The sequence below is a fragment of the Convolutriloba macropyga genome, chromosome 13 (assembly GCF_964194025.1).
Source record: "Convolutriloba macropyga chromosome 13, txConMacr16.3, whole genome shotgun sequence".
NCBI classification, from domain to species: Eukaryota; Metazoa; Xenacoelomorpha; order Acoela; family Convolutidae; genus Convolutriloba; species Convolutriloba macropyga.
Window position 1 is genome coordinate 103,922 of NC_134480.1, and position 20,563 is coordinate 124,484.

Genomic DNA, 20,563 nt, shown 5'->3' on the forward strand with positions numbered 1-20,563 from the left:
AACCCACGGCCTCCGGAGTCCTTGATTGATACATTCACAATTCGGCAATCATGCACAGCACTCTTGAATTCCGGTGCTACAATTTACTTTGCCAACAAACTACTTCGGAGTGAGAGCAATTGCGGTTGCTCGTAATGAAGAAGAGAAACGTGAAAATGTCACTTGAAAAGTCACAGAATGTTCTAGAACAATAGCGCAAAAATGGTCAGGTACACACTTATGTTTACAAGAATTGATTCAAACTTCGTGCGAGAGCAATTAATAGTCACTATGACTCCTCAGAGTCGTAAAAAAGCGTCTCAGCGCAATTCAATATATTTTTGAATTGTAAAAACCACAATACGTCAAATAACAGCCTCGCTATTGCTTGGCGGCTTTCAATAAATAATTCCAGATGATTCATTATCTGATATTTGTTTAATATATTTGTATCCAATGCTTATCCCAAGGGCTATCCTTCACAATTTAGATGTTGCCCACAGAAATTCTCAACTGTGAACTGAAAGTTCAAAATGATCCAACTGAAATACTAAAACTACTCTCTCACTCATCATCACTAACCAGAGAAATATTGTGAAACCATTTAATTAACTAAAAGAGCTCCTTCTTGAATCAGACATGATTGATTATATTTACAATACTTACAGCTATTCACATTTTACTATTTACAGATTCACAGAAAGCTACAACAATGATTTTGCATTAAATCTTTCACCTGGTGAAATTTGGACTAAATATTCCTAAGTTGAAATAACTTGGCAGTTCGTCATTGGTGGGAAGTTAATAGATAGGAATTGAACACTTTTTGATGGACTGAATACTTTACACATCAGAACGTACACTTTTGCCTCATAATGTACACTTCGAAGCTTTTGTTGACGACAGCTTCAATTAGCCTAAATTTTCTTTCTCAAATTTCTATTATTTAATATCAAATTTAGCAATCAAATTTTATCAAATTCCCTTTTATCGGTAAGTATTAATCTGCTATTTTTTTCTGAATCCGGACTTAAAAAGGCCAGGGACTTCAGAGTAATTATTGAAAACGCGTTTTTCTTTCGTGTCGAATTGACACGTTCTGATAATCTTTCTTGGAATTCGAGAAAATTCGCAGCAAAATATCCAATTTAATATCAAATTTGATTGCTAAATTGGATATTTTGCTGCGTAATGGAAATTGACAAATAATTCTGAGAATTTATGCAAAGTCTAAAGTTATAACATTTGGATCGAGGTCAAGAACGGGCTGACGAAATGAATGTGGAAGTTATTTGGCACTGATTGGATTTGATCTGGTGACATTTGAAGACACACTTGGTCCTTTGTTGAATCTCACATTACGAACTTTGCTCACATCATTACGTAACTGACCCCATCTCTTGCGTAATCGCTCCACCTGCTCTGATTGGTCCACGATTCTTAAACATTAAACAGCTTTTCCCAACCAAGCTAAATTTAGTTTTTTACATATTTAATAGCATCAGAAAACTGATGACAAGACAAACAAAACTACCAACAAGGCCGGAAGATTGCCTAAATAGCTGCAAAAATTGACTTGTGTGCCGTATAATACAGATAGAAACAGAGGCAAATATTGAGTTTAAATTATCGACGCCGCTCAACAAAAGCTATGTAAAAGTTGTTTAGCGATAAATTAAATGTGTGGGTTCTCCAGGATATACGGATCATTCATTGATATTTCAGATGTGATTGTATTACATTCTATACCTGCTATTGAAAGTAGACCTGCACAGCTCTTCCAGAGATATCCTCTCAACGTATGTATTCCGTATTTGTGACCCAATTGAAACTGTATTGGACACATTCAGTGCCTCGTAATACTTGTCCAGGGTTTTGAATGACCTCAACGGGAACGAAAACACATCATAATGCGTTTCCATGTGAACATTCGTTTCTTCAGCCTCGCCTTCTTCATTTCCATCAACTTCATTGTCAAGGGTTTCCTCCAGTCCATAATCGCTTTTGACACTCTTTGCTGTCAATTTCGAGCTTGATTTTGTAGATTCGGCCGCGATGGAATTCTCACGAAGGCTTTTCGGGGTCATGGCTCCTCTAGACTTCGTTTCTTCACCACCCTCCCCCTCCCCCTCGGCCCCGCCACCCTCTTCGTCTGAATGCCTCTTCATGGGAATTGAACAACAACCTTTAACAATTTTCAAAGTTGTTTCTACACTTACTACGTTTAATGTTTGAATCGTTGCAGAACTTAAGTCTTTCACATTGTAGTCCCCCATGAAACTATAGCCCCCATTATGGTATATTTACCATAATTGGGTGGCTATAGGTTATCTGACCACTAAGCTGGGGGGGCTATAATGGGAAAGACCCCAGAACTTTAGACAAAACCAAGCGTCAAATATTTTGCAATTATGAAAGCACAGGTCCAAGTTTTAACAACTTACCACTTGCAGGCTAGGACCATTCCAATTTGATTGTGAGAAACAAATTGCCTTATATATCTCGGATTGGATCTATTCTGCCCCCCCCCCCCCCCGTCATTATCTGTGGTTGGAAGACTTGTGAATTTTTACAAGGAACTTACCATGTACAAGCATGAACTGTCCTTTACTCTGAGTAGCGACTACTCTCATAGCATCCATTCCTGTAGAGAGTGGAGACACCAACTGGTGTGTAGACGGAAGAAACAGTTCACACACTGATTCACACTTGGCAATGTCGAACACAGTCACAGATCCGGATGTGAACACGACAGCAACCAACTGGGGCAACCCTGGCATTAGGGCAAATGAGGTCACGCCTGTCGTCACTGTGTCAAATGATTCCCTAAAGACCCAAAAAAAGACGAAATAAAGTAAACCTCCTACACAATTAAATACGACTCTTGAATAACTTGTTAATAAAATACAACCTTGAACATAACCGACCAACGTCGGGCGAATTGCTCTCAAACAACAGGCGAGCGGTTGGCTTCTTCAGCAGCTATATTATAATCTTAAGAACTACTTCATTGTCTTGAGAGACAATCCGGTATTCCTGTTTCAAGCCTGAAATAGTTTCACAGGCTCATAAAGATCCATACACTTGAAACAAAAATTTTCCAAAAATTTGAAAATTTTAAATTTGATCTAAAAATTACTAAAACTGGAGTCATAAAAAATGTCGATCATCATCCCATTAACTCTAGAAATTATGCAGCAGCTTATTATCAAAACTTGGAGGAGGTCTCAGGGCCTCTGCTGGCGGAAAAAATTCTAAAACATGAAAAAATTGCAAATAATTTAAAACATAGCCGGCAGATTGCCGGAATAGCTGCGAAAGAATAAACTTGTGTGCCGTATTATAGAGATAGAAACAGATACAGATATAAGTTGATAAAGTTATCGACGCCGCTCAAAAAGCTTTCATTAGGGACCCTCATTACACATAAATTCCGTTGACCTTAAACTAATTCAAAATAAACTTAAATTTAAAAGTGCAAAGTCATTTTTATAGAGTGAGGTAAGTCACTTATGATCAAAATCTAATCACGCAAAAAAAACTTTTGCTAGAGAGAGCGAGAGAGAAATGACGTCACACGCGCAAAAGCAGTTAGTGAGAACAAGAAATCATTCAGAAAATTTGACTTTTCAGCTTTGAGGTGTGAACAAATGTAAAACGAAAAAAGAGCGTCAGACGACGAAACAAAAAAAAACCAAGAGCACCGCAATATAGCTACGCTCAGCTTACAGCTTCGCAGCTATAACAAATTGCTTAAATTCGTGATATTAAAATCTCGAATAACATTCCATTACATCCATAAACTATGCAGTAACATATCAAGAGGAAGTTCCGTGGCTCTTGAGGCTAGAGAAACCTAAAAAAAGGACAAAAAATTCAAAAAATTTAAAATTGCAAGTTTTATGAGAAAAAAATTGCTGTAACTTGATATAAAAATTTGAAAATTAATCCATGACTAACATAAACTTCCCAGTAATTTATAATCAAAACCTAACGGAGGTTTTCTGACACTTGAAGCTCAAAAAAGCTGAATAATAACAATAAATGTCAAAAAATTGTAAATGGCAAAAATTGTCAAAACTATGAAAAAGTTCGTGATGTTAAAATCTTGCAAGACATTGCATTTAACCTAGGAAAACTAAAGTAACCTATTTTCAAAAACTAGAGGAGGTTCCTTCGCTCTTGAGGCTGACAAAAAACCTAAAAAACGAGAAAATTTCAAAAAAAAACTTGAAAAAAAGCAAGTTTTATCAAAAAATTGCCAAAATTTGTGACATTAAAAAGTTGAAAAACTATTCCGTGGCCACTAAAAAGTTGACAGTAACTTATTATCGACCCCCTTAGGATGTTTTCTGGCCCCTGGGTCTGGAAAGAACTGAATAAGAAAAAAAATGTCAAAAATTTGAAAAAATTGCACGTTTTGTCAATAAATTGCTAAAATTCGTGATGTTAAAACGTAGAAACCATTCCATTACCACTAGAAACAATGCAGAACCCTATTATCAAACTCTAGAGGAGGTTCTTTGACACCTAGGGCTCATGAAAATAAAAAAAATTATCAAAGAATTTTAAAAAACTTAAAAAATGGCAAGTTTTATTAAAAAAATGCTATAACTTGTGATATTAAAGATGAAAATTAATCCATGACCAAAAAAAATTTTCCAGTAGCTATTATTATTAAACACTGTAGGCTTTTTGTGACTGACATTTGAGGTACACAAATCTGAATAAAGAGTATAAATGTCAAAAATTGGAAAAAAAGTGGCTAAAAATATCAAAAATATGCTAAAATTCGTGATGTTAAATCTTGCAAGACATTCCATTTATTCTAAAAATTATTCAGCAACCTATTTTCAAACCCTATAGGAGTTTACTTGTCTCTTGAGTCTGCAATAATCTAAAAAAAACTACAAAAAATTTCAAAAACCTTGAAAAAAAAGCAAGTTTTTATTTAAAAAATCGCTAAAATTTGTGACATTAAAAAGTTGAAAAACCATTCCATGGCCAGTAAAAACTTTTTTAGTAACTTATTATCCAACACCTTAGGATGTTTTCCGGCCCCTGGATCTGGAAAGACTTGAATAGGGAAAATTAAATGTCAAAAAATTGCACGTTTTGTCAAAAAACTGCTAAAATTCGTTAAGCGTTGAAACCATTCCATTACCACTAGAAACTATGCAGTAACCTATTATTAAAACGTAAAAGACTTTCCTTGACACCCGGGGCCAATAAAAATCAAAAAATTGCAAAAACTTGAAAAAAAATTGCAAATGGTACACATTTGCGTTTTTAGCAAGCGGTTGTTCGTCAGTACCTAGCCACGCGAGGGGGGGGGGGGGGGGGGGGGGGTGAACCGGGCTCATGAGGGGGGGGGGAGGTGGACAACACTGGGGTGGGGTGGGCAACTAGCGCGGTGGGGTGGGGGTAATAGTGGGGGGGGGGGGGTGGTCAACAGTGGGGGTGTCTTCAACCTCTAAGAACCGCCCTTCACATCATAAGGATAACAATAAGTCTCCAAAACAGTTTGAGCTGAAACAAAGCTGAAAGGCTCTAAGAGCACTTAATTCCCGCTGGGCGCTACCTGTTTATCCCGTTTTTGAGGACGAAAAGTCAAAAGCGTCAGACGAAAAATCGGTCAAGCAAAAAACCGCATTAAAAAAAGACCGACAGGACTAATATAATTGCTACAAACTTCGTTTGAGAGCAATTAACAAACTGAACGAATATTTTGCCTCCTATAAATTTAATAATTTGTTAAAACTTTTTTTACACTCGACAGCATTGTAACAGACCAAGAACCAACAATTACCAAAAACGTGTAGAAAAACTGCTCAAAAAGGACCATACTAATAAGAATTCCGATAAAAGAGCTCTCCTTCTGTAAAAAATACGCAACATTTGTTTGCTCAATAATAAGGAAAAATAAGTCGTTTTGATAATCGTTTTGATAACAAGGAAAAATAAATGTCAAAAAAATTGAAATTGCACGTTTTGTCAAAAAAATGCTAAAATTCGTTATGTTTAAGTGTTGAAACCATTCCATTACCACTAGAAACTATGCAGTAACCTATTATTAAAACGTAGAGGAGGTTCCTTGACACCTGGGTCTGATAAAAATCAAAAATGTCAAAAATTTTGCAAAAGCTTGAAAAAATTTGCAAAAGAGTATACAATTGCGTTTTTAGTCAAAGAATTTTTAGCTAAGCGACTATTTGGATGTTACACAGTGAAAATTTAAGTCAGATTATCGTATTCTATCGCCGGGTAGCAGTCCAATTATTAAGAGGCAAGTCCTGTAAACCAAATAATCTGACTTACAATCAACCCAATTGGAGGGAAACTTCATTTTCCGAAATATTTGGATAAGATATGAATTCATCTTTGTAATTTGACAAATCAACTTGAGCTAACTTAAACGATACCCCGCAGATTGCCGGAAAGAAACCGCCGTTGATAAGCATGATTGGGATTGAAATAGATATTGAAAAAAAAATTTTGTACAAAAACATTTTTTAAGTCGGATTTATTTTGATGGCATTGCGTAGTTGAACATAACGTACTTCTGTTTCTTAGAGAGAGGATACAGGGGCTACTATCAATACCAATAAGCATTAGAGATGGTAACTAAGACTTATAGGAACGACGTTCAAATAGCGGGCATCTAAAATTGGGCTTTATGGGTTTACCCCGTTTCTATTTCTGACTTCAATTTTTTATACTGACTCTGTTCATTTTGAATTGCTTTGCTGAGCAACTGATGTTCAAACTCACTTTTAGAAGAATGAGAGACGAGAGAAACTAGCCTAGAGAAGTCAAAAAGATTTCACGCAAAATGTCGAAAAAGCGGCAAAATGGTAAAGCGAAAAAAAGTTCGACGAAGTAAAAAAACATAGCAGGACAAGTCCTGACGCACAATTCAAAGAATTTTCATTGACTAAACAGAAAACTAAAACCTTGAACGGACTATGAATGGACTGGGAAAACCATTTAGAAAAAAATGCGATCCAAAAACTCGAAAAAACAGTAAAAATCAAAGTGAAATTGCCGCATGTGAACAAAAAACCACTAGCGAGAAAGCGAATTTTTGTTCAAACACCGTTTTCTCACTCTACTTTAAAATCAGAGCGAAAAAATTTCACGCCGCAAAAGCACTCGCTTTTTCGCTCCACTTCCTGTTTCGGCGTGACCAAAATCACTACTCCAATTTGACTTCAAAAATCATGAAAATGTGTGAACAGATCTTAAATAAAAACATTGCCGGAAGAAATCCGGAAGCGACTCGAAGCACCAAAACTTCACAAAAAGATGAAGCCATTACCTTTTTATTAAACCATTAACTCATTACCTCCCCGGGTCTGATCTAAAAATCGGTGAAATTTAAACCACTATCACCAAGAGAAAGAAAATGCAGCAAAATTTTATTATTGAAAACGTTTGGTGACGTTAAAAAAGTCTGAAATTTTTAGGATGGTCGAAAAACTGATAGCCTGACAAAGCTGACAGGGCCATCAATTGCCCTCAGATAATTATTGATTCTAATCTCAAAAAGATCGCGAAAGCAAACGGCAGATAAAAACTTTTCAAAAAAGACAGGAAAGTCAAAATTATTCAAAAAAGAGTGCTCAAACTTAAGAATCAGAGAACCACTACAATTAGATTTCTAATCACGGCAATTAAGACCAAAATAATACATGATTCTTTCTTGTTGTACATATGCTAGACAACATGATTTCATACTAATTCAAAAATTAAATTAATCATAGAAAAACAAAAGCAACAGAATAATATTCAAAGGCACAAAATCGTCTAAAAACAATACCAAGCCCGGAAGAAAATTGCAATGAAAAGTAATAATTAGAAATGTTGGAAAAGGTTTTCTAGCAAACTCCCAGTACTGCCTTATCATTTTGAATTAAATCGATTGCAAACCGAAGAAACCAAGATCTAAGAAAAAGCTGAATTCATTCAATTTTTTAACAACTGAAAAAATCAATATAACGAATATGAAAGTAGGTGCCAGGACAAAACTAGAATGATACAAACGAGAATGTGAAGAATATGGACACAATGTTAGGAACACCGTAACAAAAAGACCAATTCTTGATTTTTGAAAGTTAAAAATCAAATTTAAAAAAATCAAGAAAAACGAGTACATTTCATTGATCAGCATTCGAGACATAGAAAGAACAACGAGTCATTCGAGACAAAAATCCAACTTGCTGAAGAGAATAAAACAAGAAAAAGCAGAATTCAGACATGCGAAACAATGAAACATTTTGCAAAAAAGTGGTCAAAAAATATTTAAGACTGCATTTATGAAAAAAAATTTATCTGTTTTTTCAAAAACTTAACACCAAAAATGATTGAATTTTTATTGAAACAAAATTAAAGTCCCTCATGTTCCCCAAAACACTATTTCTAGTAATTAAAATCAAAATACAAACAAAAAACTGAAAAAAAATTGGCAAAAAACTACGAAAATCGGATTAGCAAATGCACAATTTTATGAAAAAAAATTACATCGAGGTAGAAAGAGGCATTGAGTATATGAATTATCAAAGGGAAGTTGCCATATTAACTGATTTTTGACAAAAAACAGCTAAAAGATCCAAAAAAGAAGAAATTAATAGAAAAAAAAGCCAAAAATTAACTAAAAAATCAAGAAATATGTGCCAATTTCGCATTTGAAATGCAATTTCAGGCTACGCAAAATAGTGTGCTATCAATTTCCGGGGTTTACATTTCAACATAGCATCGATTAAAAATTACTTCTACAAAAAACCAAATTACAAGCAAAAACTAGGCCACTTAGACGAAAAAACGGCTAAAAACGGTTATCTATGTGCCATTCAGTCAAAGCTACTTTTCTATGTCAAAAAGTCATTCACTAAACGCAGCGCATGATCAAAAAACTTTTCTCGCTCAGAAAAAATTAGTTCACACTGCAATTTTTCTCGCTTTCGCTTTTAGGTTAAAACATCGTCTGAACGAATAGTACTTCCGGTAAAAAAAAAAACATAGCCGGAAGAATTCCGGAAGCGACTCGAATCGTCTAAACTTCACTAACAAAACCGTTATTGCAGTCACTACCTTTTGTATTAAACCATTAACTCACTACCTCTCCAGGTCTGCTCTAAAAATTGATGAAACTTGAACCACTGTCACCAAGAGAAACAAAATGCAGCAAAATTTTAAATTATTGAAAACGTTTGGCAACGTTAAAAAATCCGAAATAATTAAGGTGGTCAAAAACTTGATAGTCTGAAAAAGCTGACAAGGTTATCAACTGCCCTCAAACAATTCATGATTCTAATCTGAAAAAGATCGCGAAAGCAAACGGGAGATAATAATCTTAGAAACTAAGTTCTAAGTTTGAACCAGGTTTAAAATCTTTTCAGAAAAGAAACCTCAAAATTAAGAATCAGAAAACACCAACAATTACAATTCTAATCACTGCAATTAAGAAAAAAACAACACCCACCTGATCCTTGTTGTACATGTGCTAGACAACATGATTTCATACTAAATCAAAAATAAAATTGATCATAGAAAAGACATAAGTAGAAGAATATTCAAAGGCATAAAATCGGTTAAAAAATTACCGAGGCCGGAAGAAAGCTGCAGTAAATAGTCACAAGTGGAAATTTTGCAAAGGGCTTGCTTTCAAACGCTCAGTACTGCCTTATGTTGAATGAAATCAATTGCAAACCAAAGAAATGACGAAAATCTAAGAAAAAGCCGAAATCATTCATTTTTTACCACTCAAAAAATCAATATACCGAAAATAAATGTAGGTGCCATGACAAAGCTACAAAGATACTAACTAGAATGTGAAGAATATCGGCACAATCTAAGGAACACTGTAACAAAAAGACATTCTTAATTTTTGAAAGTTAAAAATCAATTTCAAAAATTCAAGAAAAACGAATACATTTCATTGTTCAGCATTCAAGACATAGAAAAGATAACTAGTCATCCGATACAAAGATCTATCCTCCTGAAGAGAACAAAAAATAGGAAAAAGCAGGATTCATAAAAACGAAACATTGAAACATTTTGCAAAAAAAATGGTCAAAGAACTTTTAAGTTAAGACTGCATTTATGAAGAAGTTTTAACTGTTTTTCCAAAACTTAACGCCAAGAAATGATTGAATTTTCATTGAAACGAAATTAAAGTCCCACATGTTGCTCAAAAAAAACTATTTCTAGCAATTACAACCAAAATACAAAAAAACTGACGAAAATCGGAAAAAAACCACCAAAATTGGATTAGCATGTGTACAATTTTATGAAACAAATTTACATTGAGGTAGAAAGAGGCGTTGAGTATATAAATTATCAGAGAGAAGTTGCCATATGAACTGATTTTTGACAAAAAGACGGTTAAAAGACCCAAAAATGAAAAAAATATTTAGAAAAAATGCCAAAAATTAACTAAAAAATCAAGAAATATGCTCCAATTTTCAATTTGAAACGCATTTTCAGGCTCTGCAAAACACTGTGGCATCAATTTCCGAGGTTGAAATTTCAATATAGTATCGAATAAAATTTATTTCTACAAGAAATCAAATTAAAAGCAAAAAAATTGGGCCACAGACGAAAAAACGGCTAAAAACGGTTATTTATATGTGCAATTCAATCAAAAACTACTTTTCAAAGTCAAAAAGTCGTTCAAAAAACGCAGCGCATGATCAAAAAACTTCTCTCGCTTAGCGAAAATCTGTTCACCAAGACAGCTTTTCTCACTTTCGCTTTTAGGTCAAAATGCCGCGTGAACAAATCTACTTCCAGTAAAAAAAACCGAGAGAAAACCAATACTCCTCTTCGAGTCGTAAAAAAGACAGCGCCCCAATACAATTCAAATTCTTTGAATTGTACAAAATTAGGAGCGCTATAATAGCCGGCTGAGAAGATGAGGGCGGCTATTAACCACCATTTACTAATTAATTAATTCAAATTTGTATTAGATGAAGAAAATGATACTGAAGGGGACAAGTGATAATGAATTCACAAGCCATGAGCAATAGAAATGAACGCAACTAATATTAATGTTACCTAGAGCAGAGAAATGAGGTCTCGGATTTGAAGAGTTTTCCGAAAGTACAAAGCGACAGAGTCCCATCTTCCGACAACGCCAGGATCCCGTTAGTTCTCGCAGGCTTCACTCCCGACCCCCCACCCAAGCTTGCCAGCAATCGACTGGAATTCTGACTAGCGACTTCCCGGTCTATCTCGGACAGAAGAGGCGCTTCTTCTTCTTCGTTGTCTTTAGAGGACGATGTTAGAGTTGAAAAGAGAGTTGGGTGCACAAATTGCAGATGTTTAACTGGCGTGTTGGAGAAATTAGCTCGCATCACTTGTTGAGCTGAACCTAAAAAATCCGATAACGACGTTAACTTGAAGAGAATTTCGAGCAATTTCTCGACTGACGTCGATGATCTAATGTTAGCTATAAGAATATTCCAATGTTTATGACAGCATATTGCTTTTCATGGTATGAATTAAATTTTGGAGAAAACGCACGACTTAACACGCAGCGAAACAACACCAGTTCAATCTCATATAAATCATTGTGTAACAATAATAATTCTTTATCCAAAATTAATATGAGCAAATATAAAGATTTTTTTGCAAGAGAATAAATTTTCAATTCTATGTTGAGGTGATTGCACTAAAATTCTGTATTACCATGAAAAGAACACCAATTCAATATGAATAATTGTGCAACAATAATAATTCTTGGCTCAAAATTAATGTGAGCACAAACAAATTATATTTTTGCAAGTAAGAAAATTTCAACTGTAAGTTGAGATAACTGCTCTAAAATTCTGCATACTCACTAGTTGTTCCTATTATTCCTTAAATGACCCATAAAATGACAGGTAATGTGGTCCAACCTCAGAGCAATTAAGCAGATTAAAATTTGAAGCCATTAATGTCACAACTGGGCTGTTGTGCACATATATCTATTTTTAGAGGGAGACTAAGGTCGCTTCTTTCCCATAGTATTTCGCAAGTATAGGTTACGTCACTCTGATGCAGTCACTGAGAAATCCTGGCACGTAGCGGTTCCAGACGTACGCAAGAATTTCGAATTGACATTAACAGCATCACTTAACTTTTCTTGAAGCAGCAACTTTGCATTTCAAATAAAATCTAGCACTATATGAAAATCTGGCCCTGCAGATCCTTCGTTCTGTCACTTTAAATATTGCAGGATAAGGTTTCAAATTTAGATACAATGGTATTGTAAGTTCAACGTACCATATTCTTTGTCGTACACCACGACAGTTCCGTCTGAGAACCCAAATGCTAGCAGAACATTGTCACTGGAGAGGGTGGAACTGTGGACTGGACCTCCGAAGTTTATTATGGAATCTGGCTTGTGTTCAATGTCTGAAAGACACTCGATATCTCCATCATCATCAATACGCTCAACAATATTTCACTACTAGAATTGTGGTTTCTATGTAATCACAGCCTCACATTAGGCCAAGAAGGTAGTCGATTGTGCCGTTAATTTGCTACCTGTATTACACAGACCTTTATTCTCGGCTCACAAGCCAAGCCTAACTTAATTGCCCAGTAAAACATTTTCCAAACCTGCAATAGCTTGCTAAGATCTCAATTTGAATTCAATTCACACTGCATTCTAAATCATGCACTCTCATTTTCAAAAATTTTATAATTCGTAATTTTCCTTGTCTTCTAATTTTCATATTATGCATGTTGACTAAGGTAAAAAATATCTGTATTTAAGAGTTGACTTCACATCGCCGAATTGAAAGACTAACTTCTTAGAGGCTTGCTTTTTTTCAATTTGCCCTTTTTAAACTGCTGTATGGGGGTAACTAACTAGAAACCAACGTCCACAATGGTAGCCAAATAAGTTTTCAACCAGTGACTCATTTTTCAAAGAACGTGAAAATGAAAAAGTAGCGGTAGATGAACCACTTTAGATAAAAATGCATCCTTCGGATCTAATGCTTGATTTCAGATGAATTGCTAGCAAACACATCTTGCAGGTACTACGAAGAAACTAGACACCTCAACCCGGACTACAACTTGAGGCATAAACACTTTACTGTTATGTAAGGAACAGCAGTCAAATACAACCAAATAACGTCGGGAGAAAAGCTCTCCAGCGACTGACAACAGGTTGAGGTGTAGTGATGGGGGATAGAGTTGGTGGTCAAACATTAAAAACCGCACTCCATATCATTAATTTATGCTTTATATCTCTTCAAAATTATCGGCGTATCACAAACTCAGAAACTAGCAAGGCTCTAAATGCTCTAAATCCCTCTGGAGCACTTAAATGCCCTTCCAGCTTTAGCAGTTTGAACATTTTGTCAAGACCAAAAATCAGTGGTCCATTCGACAAAAATAGGAAAATTTTTTTCAGGAAAATAGCCCCTTGACCTTAATTGAAATTAAGTAATGAATGAAGACGCAAAATAACCACTGTTGACCCCAGTGACCACCGTTTGAAATCAAACGATTAAAAAGAAAGAGAAAAAATAATGACTCTCTTGATTTTCTGAAGTGTCAAAAAGTGTTCTGATTTTTCTTTAGTTTCATTAGATTCGATAAATAGGGTGACTTCAGCCTACAAATTGCAGAACAATAATCTAAATACTAATACAAGCAGGTAGTATACTCTCAAGAACTTATATTGATAACTTACTTCGCTAAGTCCTTAAACATCGAGTTATCCGGTTTTCATTGGTTCATTGTTTCTTTTGATTCCGCCTTTTGACCTTGAAGGTATTAAGCAAATTCGGTGAAAATTCTAAATTCCATTCAGTTGGAACAGTGAGTGAGGTAAGACAGAAGTCAAACGTGTAAGTCGTGCCTTGAAAACCGTAATCGAAAGGAAAAACTAATTGAAAAATGAAGAGCGTGTATGAATATCCTTTGAGAGGCTGACGGCAGTCATTAAACATACATCTAGCGTCAGACAAACTGCTCTCAAACGACAGGATAGGAAATTTAAATCCAGAGGTGGCATTAGCCTACATAACTTTTTATGGGTGCCCAACAAGTTGTTCGAACCCAATATCTCCGGTAAAGAGTCGAGATCTTCCAATCGGTTGTTTTAGCAATAAACCTCATTTCAATTAAGGTCACGCAAACGTCAAGCTTGAAAAGTCACTCAAGAAATGAAAACGAAAAAATGTTTTATATGAGAACGTTCCAGCCAAAATTTTGCAGAAAAAAGACACACACGTTTACAAAAACAATTTCATATTCGTTCGGAGCAGTTGATAAACTGATCATAGTTTATTTTCTAGAATTCTAGAATCATAGTTAAAAATTCTATAGAATTATGCTTTTCGACACTGGCTCTGTGGTTTTGTTGTGTTCAGAAACTGCTGGTTGAAAACACATTGGGCAGAACGGGAAAACGGTAAAACTTGCCCAATAGTAGTCAAAAAATTTTAAAGCGAAACGTTAAACATGTTTTTACTTAAGGTACAGCAAAGAATATTTTTGTTCCAAGTACAAACAGCAGGATCAGGCCTGAGTTAGTCTAATTAATTGAACCAACTAATGACATGAGAAGTAACATTTTTCAAAAAAAAAATAAGAGTATCTAAATTCCTTAAGGGGTTTCAAATGACGTCATGAGAGGTTTTCACATAAAACTATCCACTAATAAAAATTACAGTGAACTTCCTCTGACTATTAGAAGTAAACTGCCGCCACCCACGTTGAGTTGATTATACTTGTAGATGAGAAAGAAAGTTAGATCTCATAAAACTAAATAAAAGCGATATGGTTAAAATTATTGCTTCAAACTTCTTTCAAGGGCAATTAAAAATAAATAAAAGATATTTTTTCCGAAACACAGTGTTGCAAAAATAAGCGCAATTTAAGAACTATTGACATTACGCATCTTTAGAATGCGTACACCATAGAACAATCTTGCCGAAATCAATCAGAGACCTAGTAAAAAAAGGGGGCAAGAATCAGAAAATTTGCAAAAATCAAACCAGAAAACGCATAATTAAACACAAAAAATCCTTAATCATAGCATACTATTAAAGTTTTGTGTAGAAAAATTCTTTCCATGATTAGACAAGGAAAAAAAGGACAAAAGGAAAAAGAATTATTGCAGGATCAAAAAATTCACTGAACCATTTCAAAAAGAATTGGTATCTACCTCATCAATAAAGTGGAAAAACCAAAACAAATCACAAAAATGGCCATATCTCAAAAACTAGAAGGTTCTGGAGGGTCAATCAAATTTTTACACATGAATGTCCATTCTATTTTGGACATTCTGTAGCGTGCACGCAAGGGTCTCTTTTTACAAGACACATTTATCTATGGTAAAACGGAGCATTTAGTACTTTAACCACTAAAAACAGTTGATCAGCTCATTGTTTGCAATTAAAAACTATCCCGAAAACGATGAAAAAAGCGCTGAGTTTGGTAGCAGACAAGCTTCCGACAATTTTCGGTAGTATATCTGCTGATAGAAGTGTATTGTATAATCTTGCAGAACTGAAGTATATTGAGTTTCTCTTCAGTTTGGTTCTACATAATTTAATCTTTAGAAAACGTTTGTGTGAACTTCTGGTAGAATGACTATTTGCTTCAAATTCGAACAAAAGCTTTACATATTGCTGACAATGGTGCCAATTAATGGCACGCAAGACAATAGACATTATTGGAAGCACTGTTTTCTATGTTTATACGAATGGTTTTATTTACATTAAGAACTAGATTATTGGCTTACAATCATGAAACCAACAATCTGACAGTATTAGCTCCGTTCATTGCTGTCGATTTTCTGGTTACTAAAGAAGACTGGAAAACCAATATGGTTTATCAATTCCTAACTTTAAAATAACAAAACCATGACATATAGCTTAGCTCAGTCATCACCTCACATATATTAAAAAGACAATATGAGTTGACAAAATCCGTCTAGCATAGCTTACGCGCTAAAATGAGACATCAACTAAAACAAATATAAAGAGGTTCCGAGCAGTTTTATCACCACAACAAAAAATGAAGGAGAGAATAGATAATAGAACTTGGATTGGTAAAGAACAACACAATTGATAGAGTACTAAAATTACCAAATCCAGTCAACAGGTTTCCTAAATGCAAAATACACGAAAATGATGTACAATGTACATACGAATGAAGAAGTATTTCAGTGCAGTACAAAACAACCTACGCATGATTACAGTATCCAAATTGATTAACATTAGTTATAAAGCTTGGTGTGCTCTGCAACATAGAAGGGCCCATTTAGCTTATCACTTTGTCCAAGTTATTTTTAGCAATCGTCTGCATCGGAAACGACTTAAAAGATCGAGAAAGATACTTTTTACGATTTTAACTCAATTAAGGTCACGCAAACGTCAAGCTTGAAAAGTCACTCAAGAAATGAAAACGAAAAAATGTTTTATATGAGAACGTTCCAGCCAAAATTTTGCAGAAAAAAGACACACACGTTTACAAAAACAATTTCATATTCGTTCGGAGCAGTTGATAAACTGATCATAGTTTATTTTCTAGAATTCTAGAATCATAGTTAAAAATTCTATAGAATTATGCTTTTCGACACTGGCTCTGTGGTTTTGTTGTGTTCAGAAACTGCTGGTTGAAAACACATTGGGCAGAACGGGAAAACGGTAAAACTTGCCCAATAGTAGTCAAAAAATTTTAAAGCGAAACGTTAAACATGTTTTTACTTAAGGTACAGCAAAGAATATTTTTGTTCCAAGTACAAACAGCAGGATCAGGCCTGAGTTAGTCTAATTAATTGAACCAATTAATGACATGAGAAGTAACATTTTTCAAAAAAAAATAAGAGTATCTAAATTCCTTAAGGGGTTTCAAATGACGTCATGAGAGGTTTTCACATAAAACTATCCACTAATAAAAATTACAGTGAACTTCCTCTGACTATTAGAAGTAAACTGCCGCCACCCACGTTGAGTTGATTATACTTGTAGATGAGAAAGAAAGTTAGATCTCATAAACTAAATAAAAGCGATATGGTTAAAATTATTGCTTCAAACTTCTTTCAAGGGCAATTAAAAATAAATAAAAGATATTTTTTCCGAAACACAGTGTTGCAAAAATAAGCGCAATTTAAGAACTATTGACATTACGCATCTTTAGAATGCGTACACCATAGAACAATCTTGCCGAAATCAATCAGAGACCTAGTAAAAAAAGGGGGCAAGAATCAGAAAATTTGCAAAAATCAAACCAGAAAACGCATAATTAAACACAAAAAATCCTTAATCATAGCATACTATTAAAGTTTTGTGTAGAAAAATTCTTTCCATGATTAGACAAGGAAAAAAAGGACAAAAGGAAAAAGAATTAGTGCAGGATCAAAAAATTCACTGAACCATTTCAAAAAGAATTGGTATCTACCTCATCAATAAAGTGGAAAAACCAAAACAAATCACAAAAATGGCCATATCTCAAAAACTAGAAGGTTCTGGAGGGTCAATCAAATTTTTACACATGAATGTCCATTCTATTTTGGACATTCTGTAGCGTGCACGCAAGGGTATCTTTTTACAAGACACATTTATCTATGGTAAAACGGAGCATTTAGTACTTTACCCACTAAAAACAGTTGATCAGCTCATTGTTTGCAATTAAAAACTATCCCCAAAAACGATGAAAAAAGTGCTGAGTTTGGTAGCAGACAAGCTTCCGACAATTTTCGGTAGTATATCTGCTGATAGAAGTGTATTGTATAATCTTGCAGAACAGAAGTATATTGAGTTTCTCTTCAGTTTGGTTCTACATAATTTAATCTTTAGAAAACGTTTGTGTGAACTTCTGGTAGAATGACTATTTGCTTCAAATTCGAACAAAAGCTTTACATATTGCTGACAATGGTGCCAATTAATGGCACGCAAGACAATAGACATTATTGGAAGCGCTGTTTTCTATGTTTATACGAATGGTTTTATTTACATTAAGAACTAGATTATTGGCTTACAATCATGAAACCAACAATCTGACAGTATTAGCTCCGTTCATTGCTGTCGATTTTCTGGTTACTAAAGAAGACTGGAAAACCAATATGGTTTATCAATTCCTAACTTTAAAATAACAAAACCATGACATATAGCTTAGCTCAGTCATCACCTCACATATATTAAAAAGACAATATGAGTTGACAAAATCCGTCTAGCATAGCTTACGCGCTAAAATGAGACATCAACTAAAACAAATATAAAGAGGTTCCGAGCAGTTTTATCACCACTACAACAAAAAATGAAGGAGAGAATAGATAATAGAACTTGGATTGGTAAAGAATAACACAATTGATAGAGGACTAAAATTACCAAATCCAGTCAACAGGTTTCCTAAATGCAAAATACACGAAAATGATGTACAATGTACATATGAATGAAGAAGTATTTCAGTGCAGTACAAAACAACCTACGCATGATTACAGTATCCAAATTGATTAACATTAGTTATAAAACTTGGTGTGCTCTGCAACATAGAAGGGCCCATTTAGCTTATCACTTTGTCCAAGTTATTTTTAGCAATCGTCTGCATCGGAAACGACTTAAAAGATCGAGAAAGATACTTTTTACGATTTTAACTCAATTAAGGTCACGCAAACGTCAAGCTTGAAAAGTCACTCAAGAAATGAAAACGAAAAAATGTTTTATATGAGAACGTTCCAGCCAAAATTTTGCAGAAAAAAGACACACACGTTTACAAAAACAATTTCATATTCGTTCGGAGCAGTTGATAAACTGATCATAGTTTATTTTCTAGAATTCTAGAATCATAGTTAAAAATTCTATAGAATTATGCTTTTCGACACTGGCTGTGGTTTTGTTGTGTTCAGAAACTGCTGGTTGAAAACACATTGGGCAGAACGGGAAAACGGTAAAACTTGCCCAATAGTAGTCAAAAAATTTTAAAGCGAAACGTTAAACATGTTTTTACTTAAGGTACAGCAAAGAATATTTTTGTTCCAAGTACAAACAGCAGGATCAGGCCTGAGTTAGTCTAATTAATTGAACCAATTAATGACATGAGAAGTAACATTTTTCAAAAAAAAATAAGAGTATCTAAATTCCTTAAGGGGTTTCAAATGACGTCATGAGAGGTTTTCACATAAAACTATCCACTAATAAAAATTACAGTGAACTTCCTCTGACTATTAGAAGTAAACTGCCGCCACCCACGTTGAGTTGATTATACTTGTAGATGAGAAAGAAAGTTAGATCTCATAAACTAAATAAAAGCGATATGGTTAAAATTATTGCTTCAAACTTCTTTCAAGGGCAATTAAAAATAAATAAAAGATATTTTTTCCGAAACACAGTGTTGCAAAAATAAGCGCAATTTAAGAACTATTGACATTACGCATCTTTAGAATGCGTACACCATAGAACAATCTTGCCGAAATCAATCAGAGACCTAGTAAAAAAAGGGGGCAAGAATCAGAAAATTTGCAAAAATCAAACCAGAAAACGCATAATTAAACACAAAAAATCCTTAATCATAGCATACTATTAAAGTTTTGTGTAGAAAAATTCTTTCCATGATTAGACAAGGAAAAAAAGGACAAAAGGAAAAAGAATTAGTGCAGGATCAAAAAATTCACTGAACCATTTCAAAAAGAATTGGTATCTACCTCATCAATAAAGTGGAAAAACCAAAACAAATCACAAAAATGGCCATATCTCAAAAACTAGAAGGTTCTGGAGGGTCAATCAAATTTTTACACATGAATGTCCATTCTATTTTGGACATTCTGTAGCGTGCACGCAAGGGTATCTTTTTACAAGACACATTTATCTATGGTAAAACGGAGCATTTAGTACTTTACCCACTAAAAACAGTTGATCAGCTCATTGTTTGCAATTAAAAACTATCCCCAAAAACGATGAAAAAAGCGCTGAGTTTGGTAGCAGACAAGCTTCCGACAATTTTCGGTAGTATATCTGCTGATAGAAGTGTATTGTATAATCTTGCAGAACAGAAGTATATTGAGTTTCTCTTCAGTTTGGTTCTACATAATTTAATCTTTAGAAAACGTTTGTGTGAACTTCTGGTAGAATGACTATTTGCTTCAAATTCGAACAAAAGCTTTACATATTGCTGACAATGGTGCCAATTAATGGCACGCAAGACAATAGACATTATTGGAAGCACTGTTTTCTATGTTTATACGAATGGTTTTATTTACATTAGGAACTAGATTATTGGCTTACAATCATGAAACCAACAATCTGACAGTATTAGCTCCGTTCATTGCTGTCGATTTTCTGGTTACTAAAGAAGACTGGAAAACCAATATGGTTTATCAATTCCTAACTTTAAAATAACAAAACCATGACATATAGCTTAGCTCAGTCATCACCTCACATATATTAAAAAGACAATATGAGTTGACAAAATCCGTCTAGCATAGCTTACGCGCTAAAATGAGACATCAACTAAACAAATATAAAGAGGTTCCGAGCAGTTTTATCACCACTATAACAAAAAATGAAGGAGAGAATAGATAATAGAACTTGGATTGGTAAAGAATAACACAATTGATAGAGGACTAAAATTACCAAATCCA

At 34.4% G+C, this 20,563-nt stretch overlaps 1 protein-coding gene across 2 annotated transcripts in view; it reads right to left on the bottom strand.

Moving 5' to 3' along the window:
* Nucleotides 1-569: 569 nt before the first annotated feature.
* The window catches only part of LOC142352132 (WD repeat-containing protein 93-like), a 116,504-nt gene continuing 96,510 nt past the window's right edge, over nt 570-20,563 (bottom strand). The window contains exons 9-14 of one of the 2 annotated variants that reach the window (XM_075404511.1): nt 16,071-16,091; nt 12,244-12,375; nt 11,035-11,350; nt 2,564-2,805; nt 1,729-2,164; nt 570-1,418 (exon numbers count right to left, since the gene is read on the bottom strand). In XM_075404511.1, the coding sequence (XP_075260626.1) occupies nt 1,268-1,418; nt 1,729-2,164; nt 2,564-2,805; nt 11,035-11,350; nt 12,244-12,375; nt 16,071-16,091 (1,298 nt within the window). In that variant the 3' untranslated portion in view covers nt 570-1,267. The remainder of the gene's footprint in view (nt 1,419-1,728; nt 2,165-2,563; nt 2,806-11,034; nt 11,351-12,243; nt 12,376-16,070; nt 16,092-20,563) is intronic. The other variant, XM_075404512.1, reaches the window with a different exon arrangement.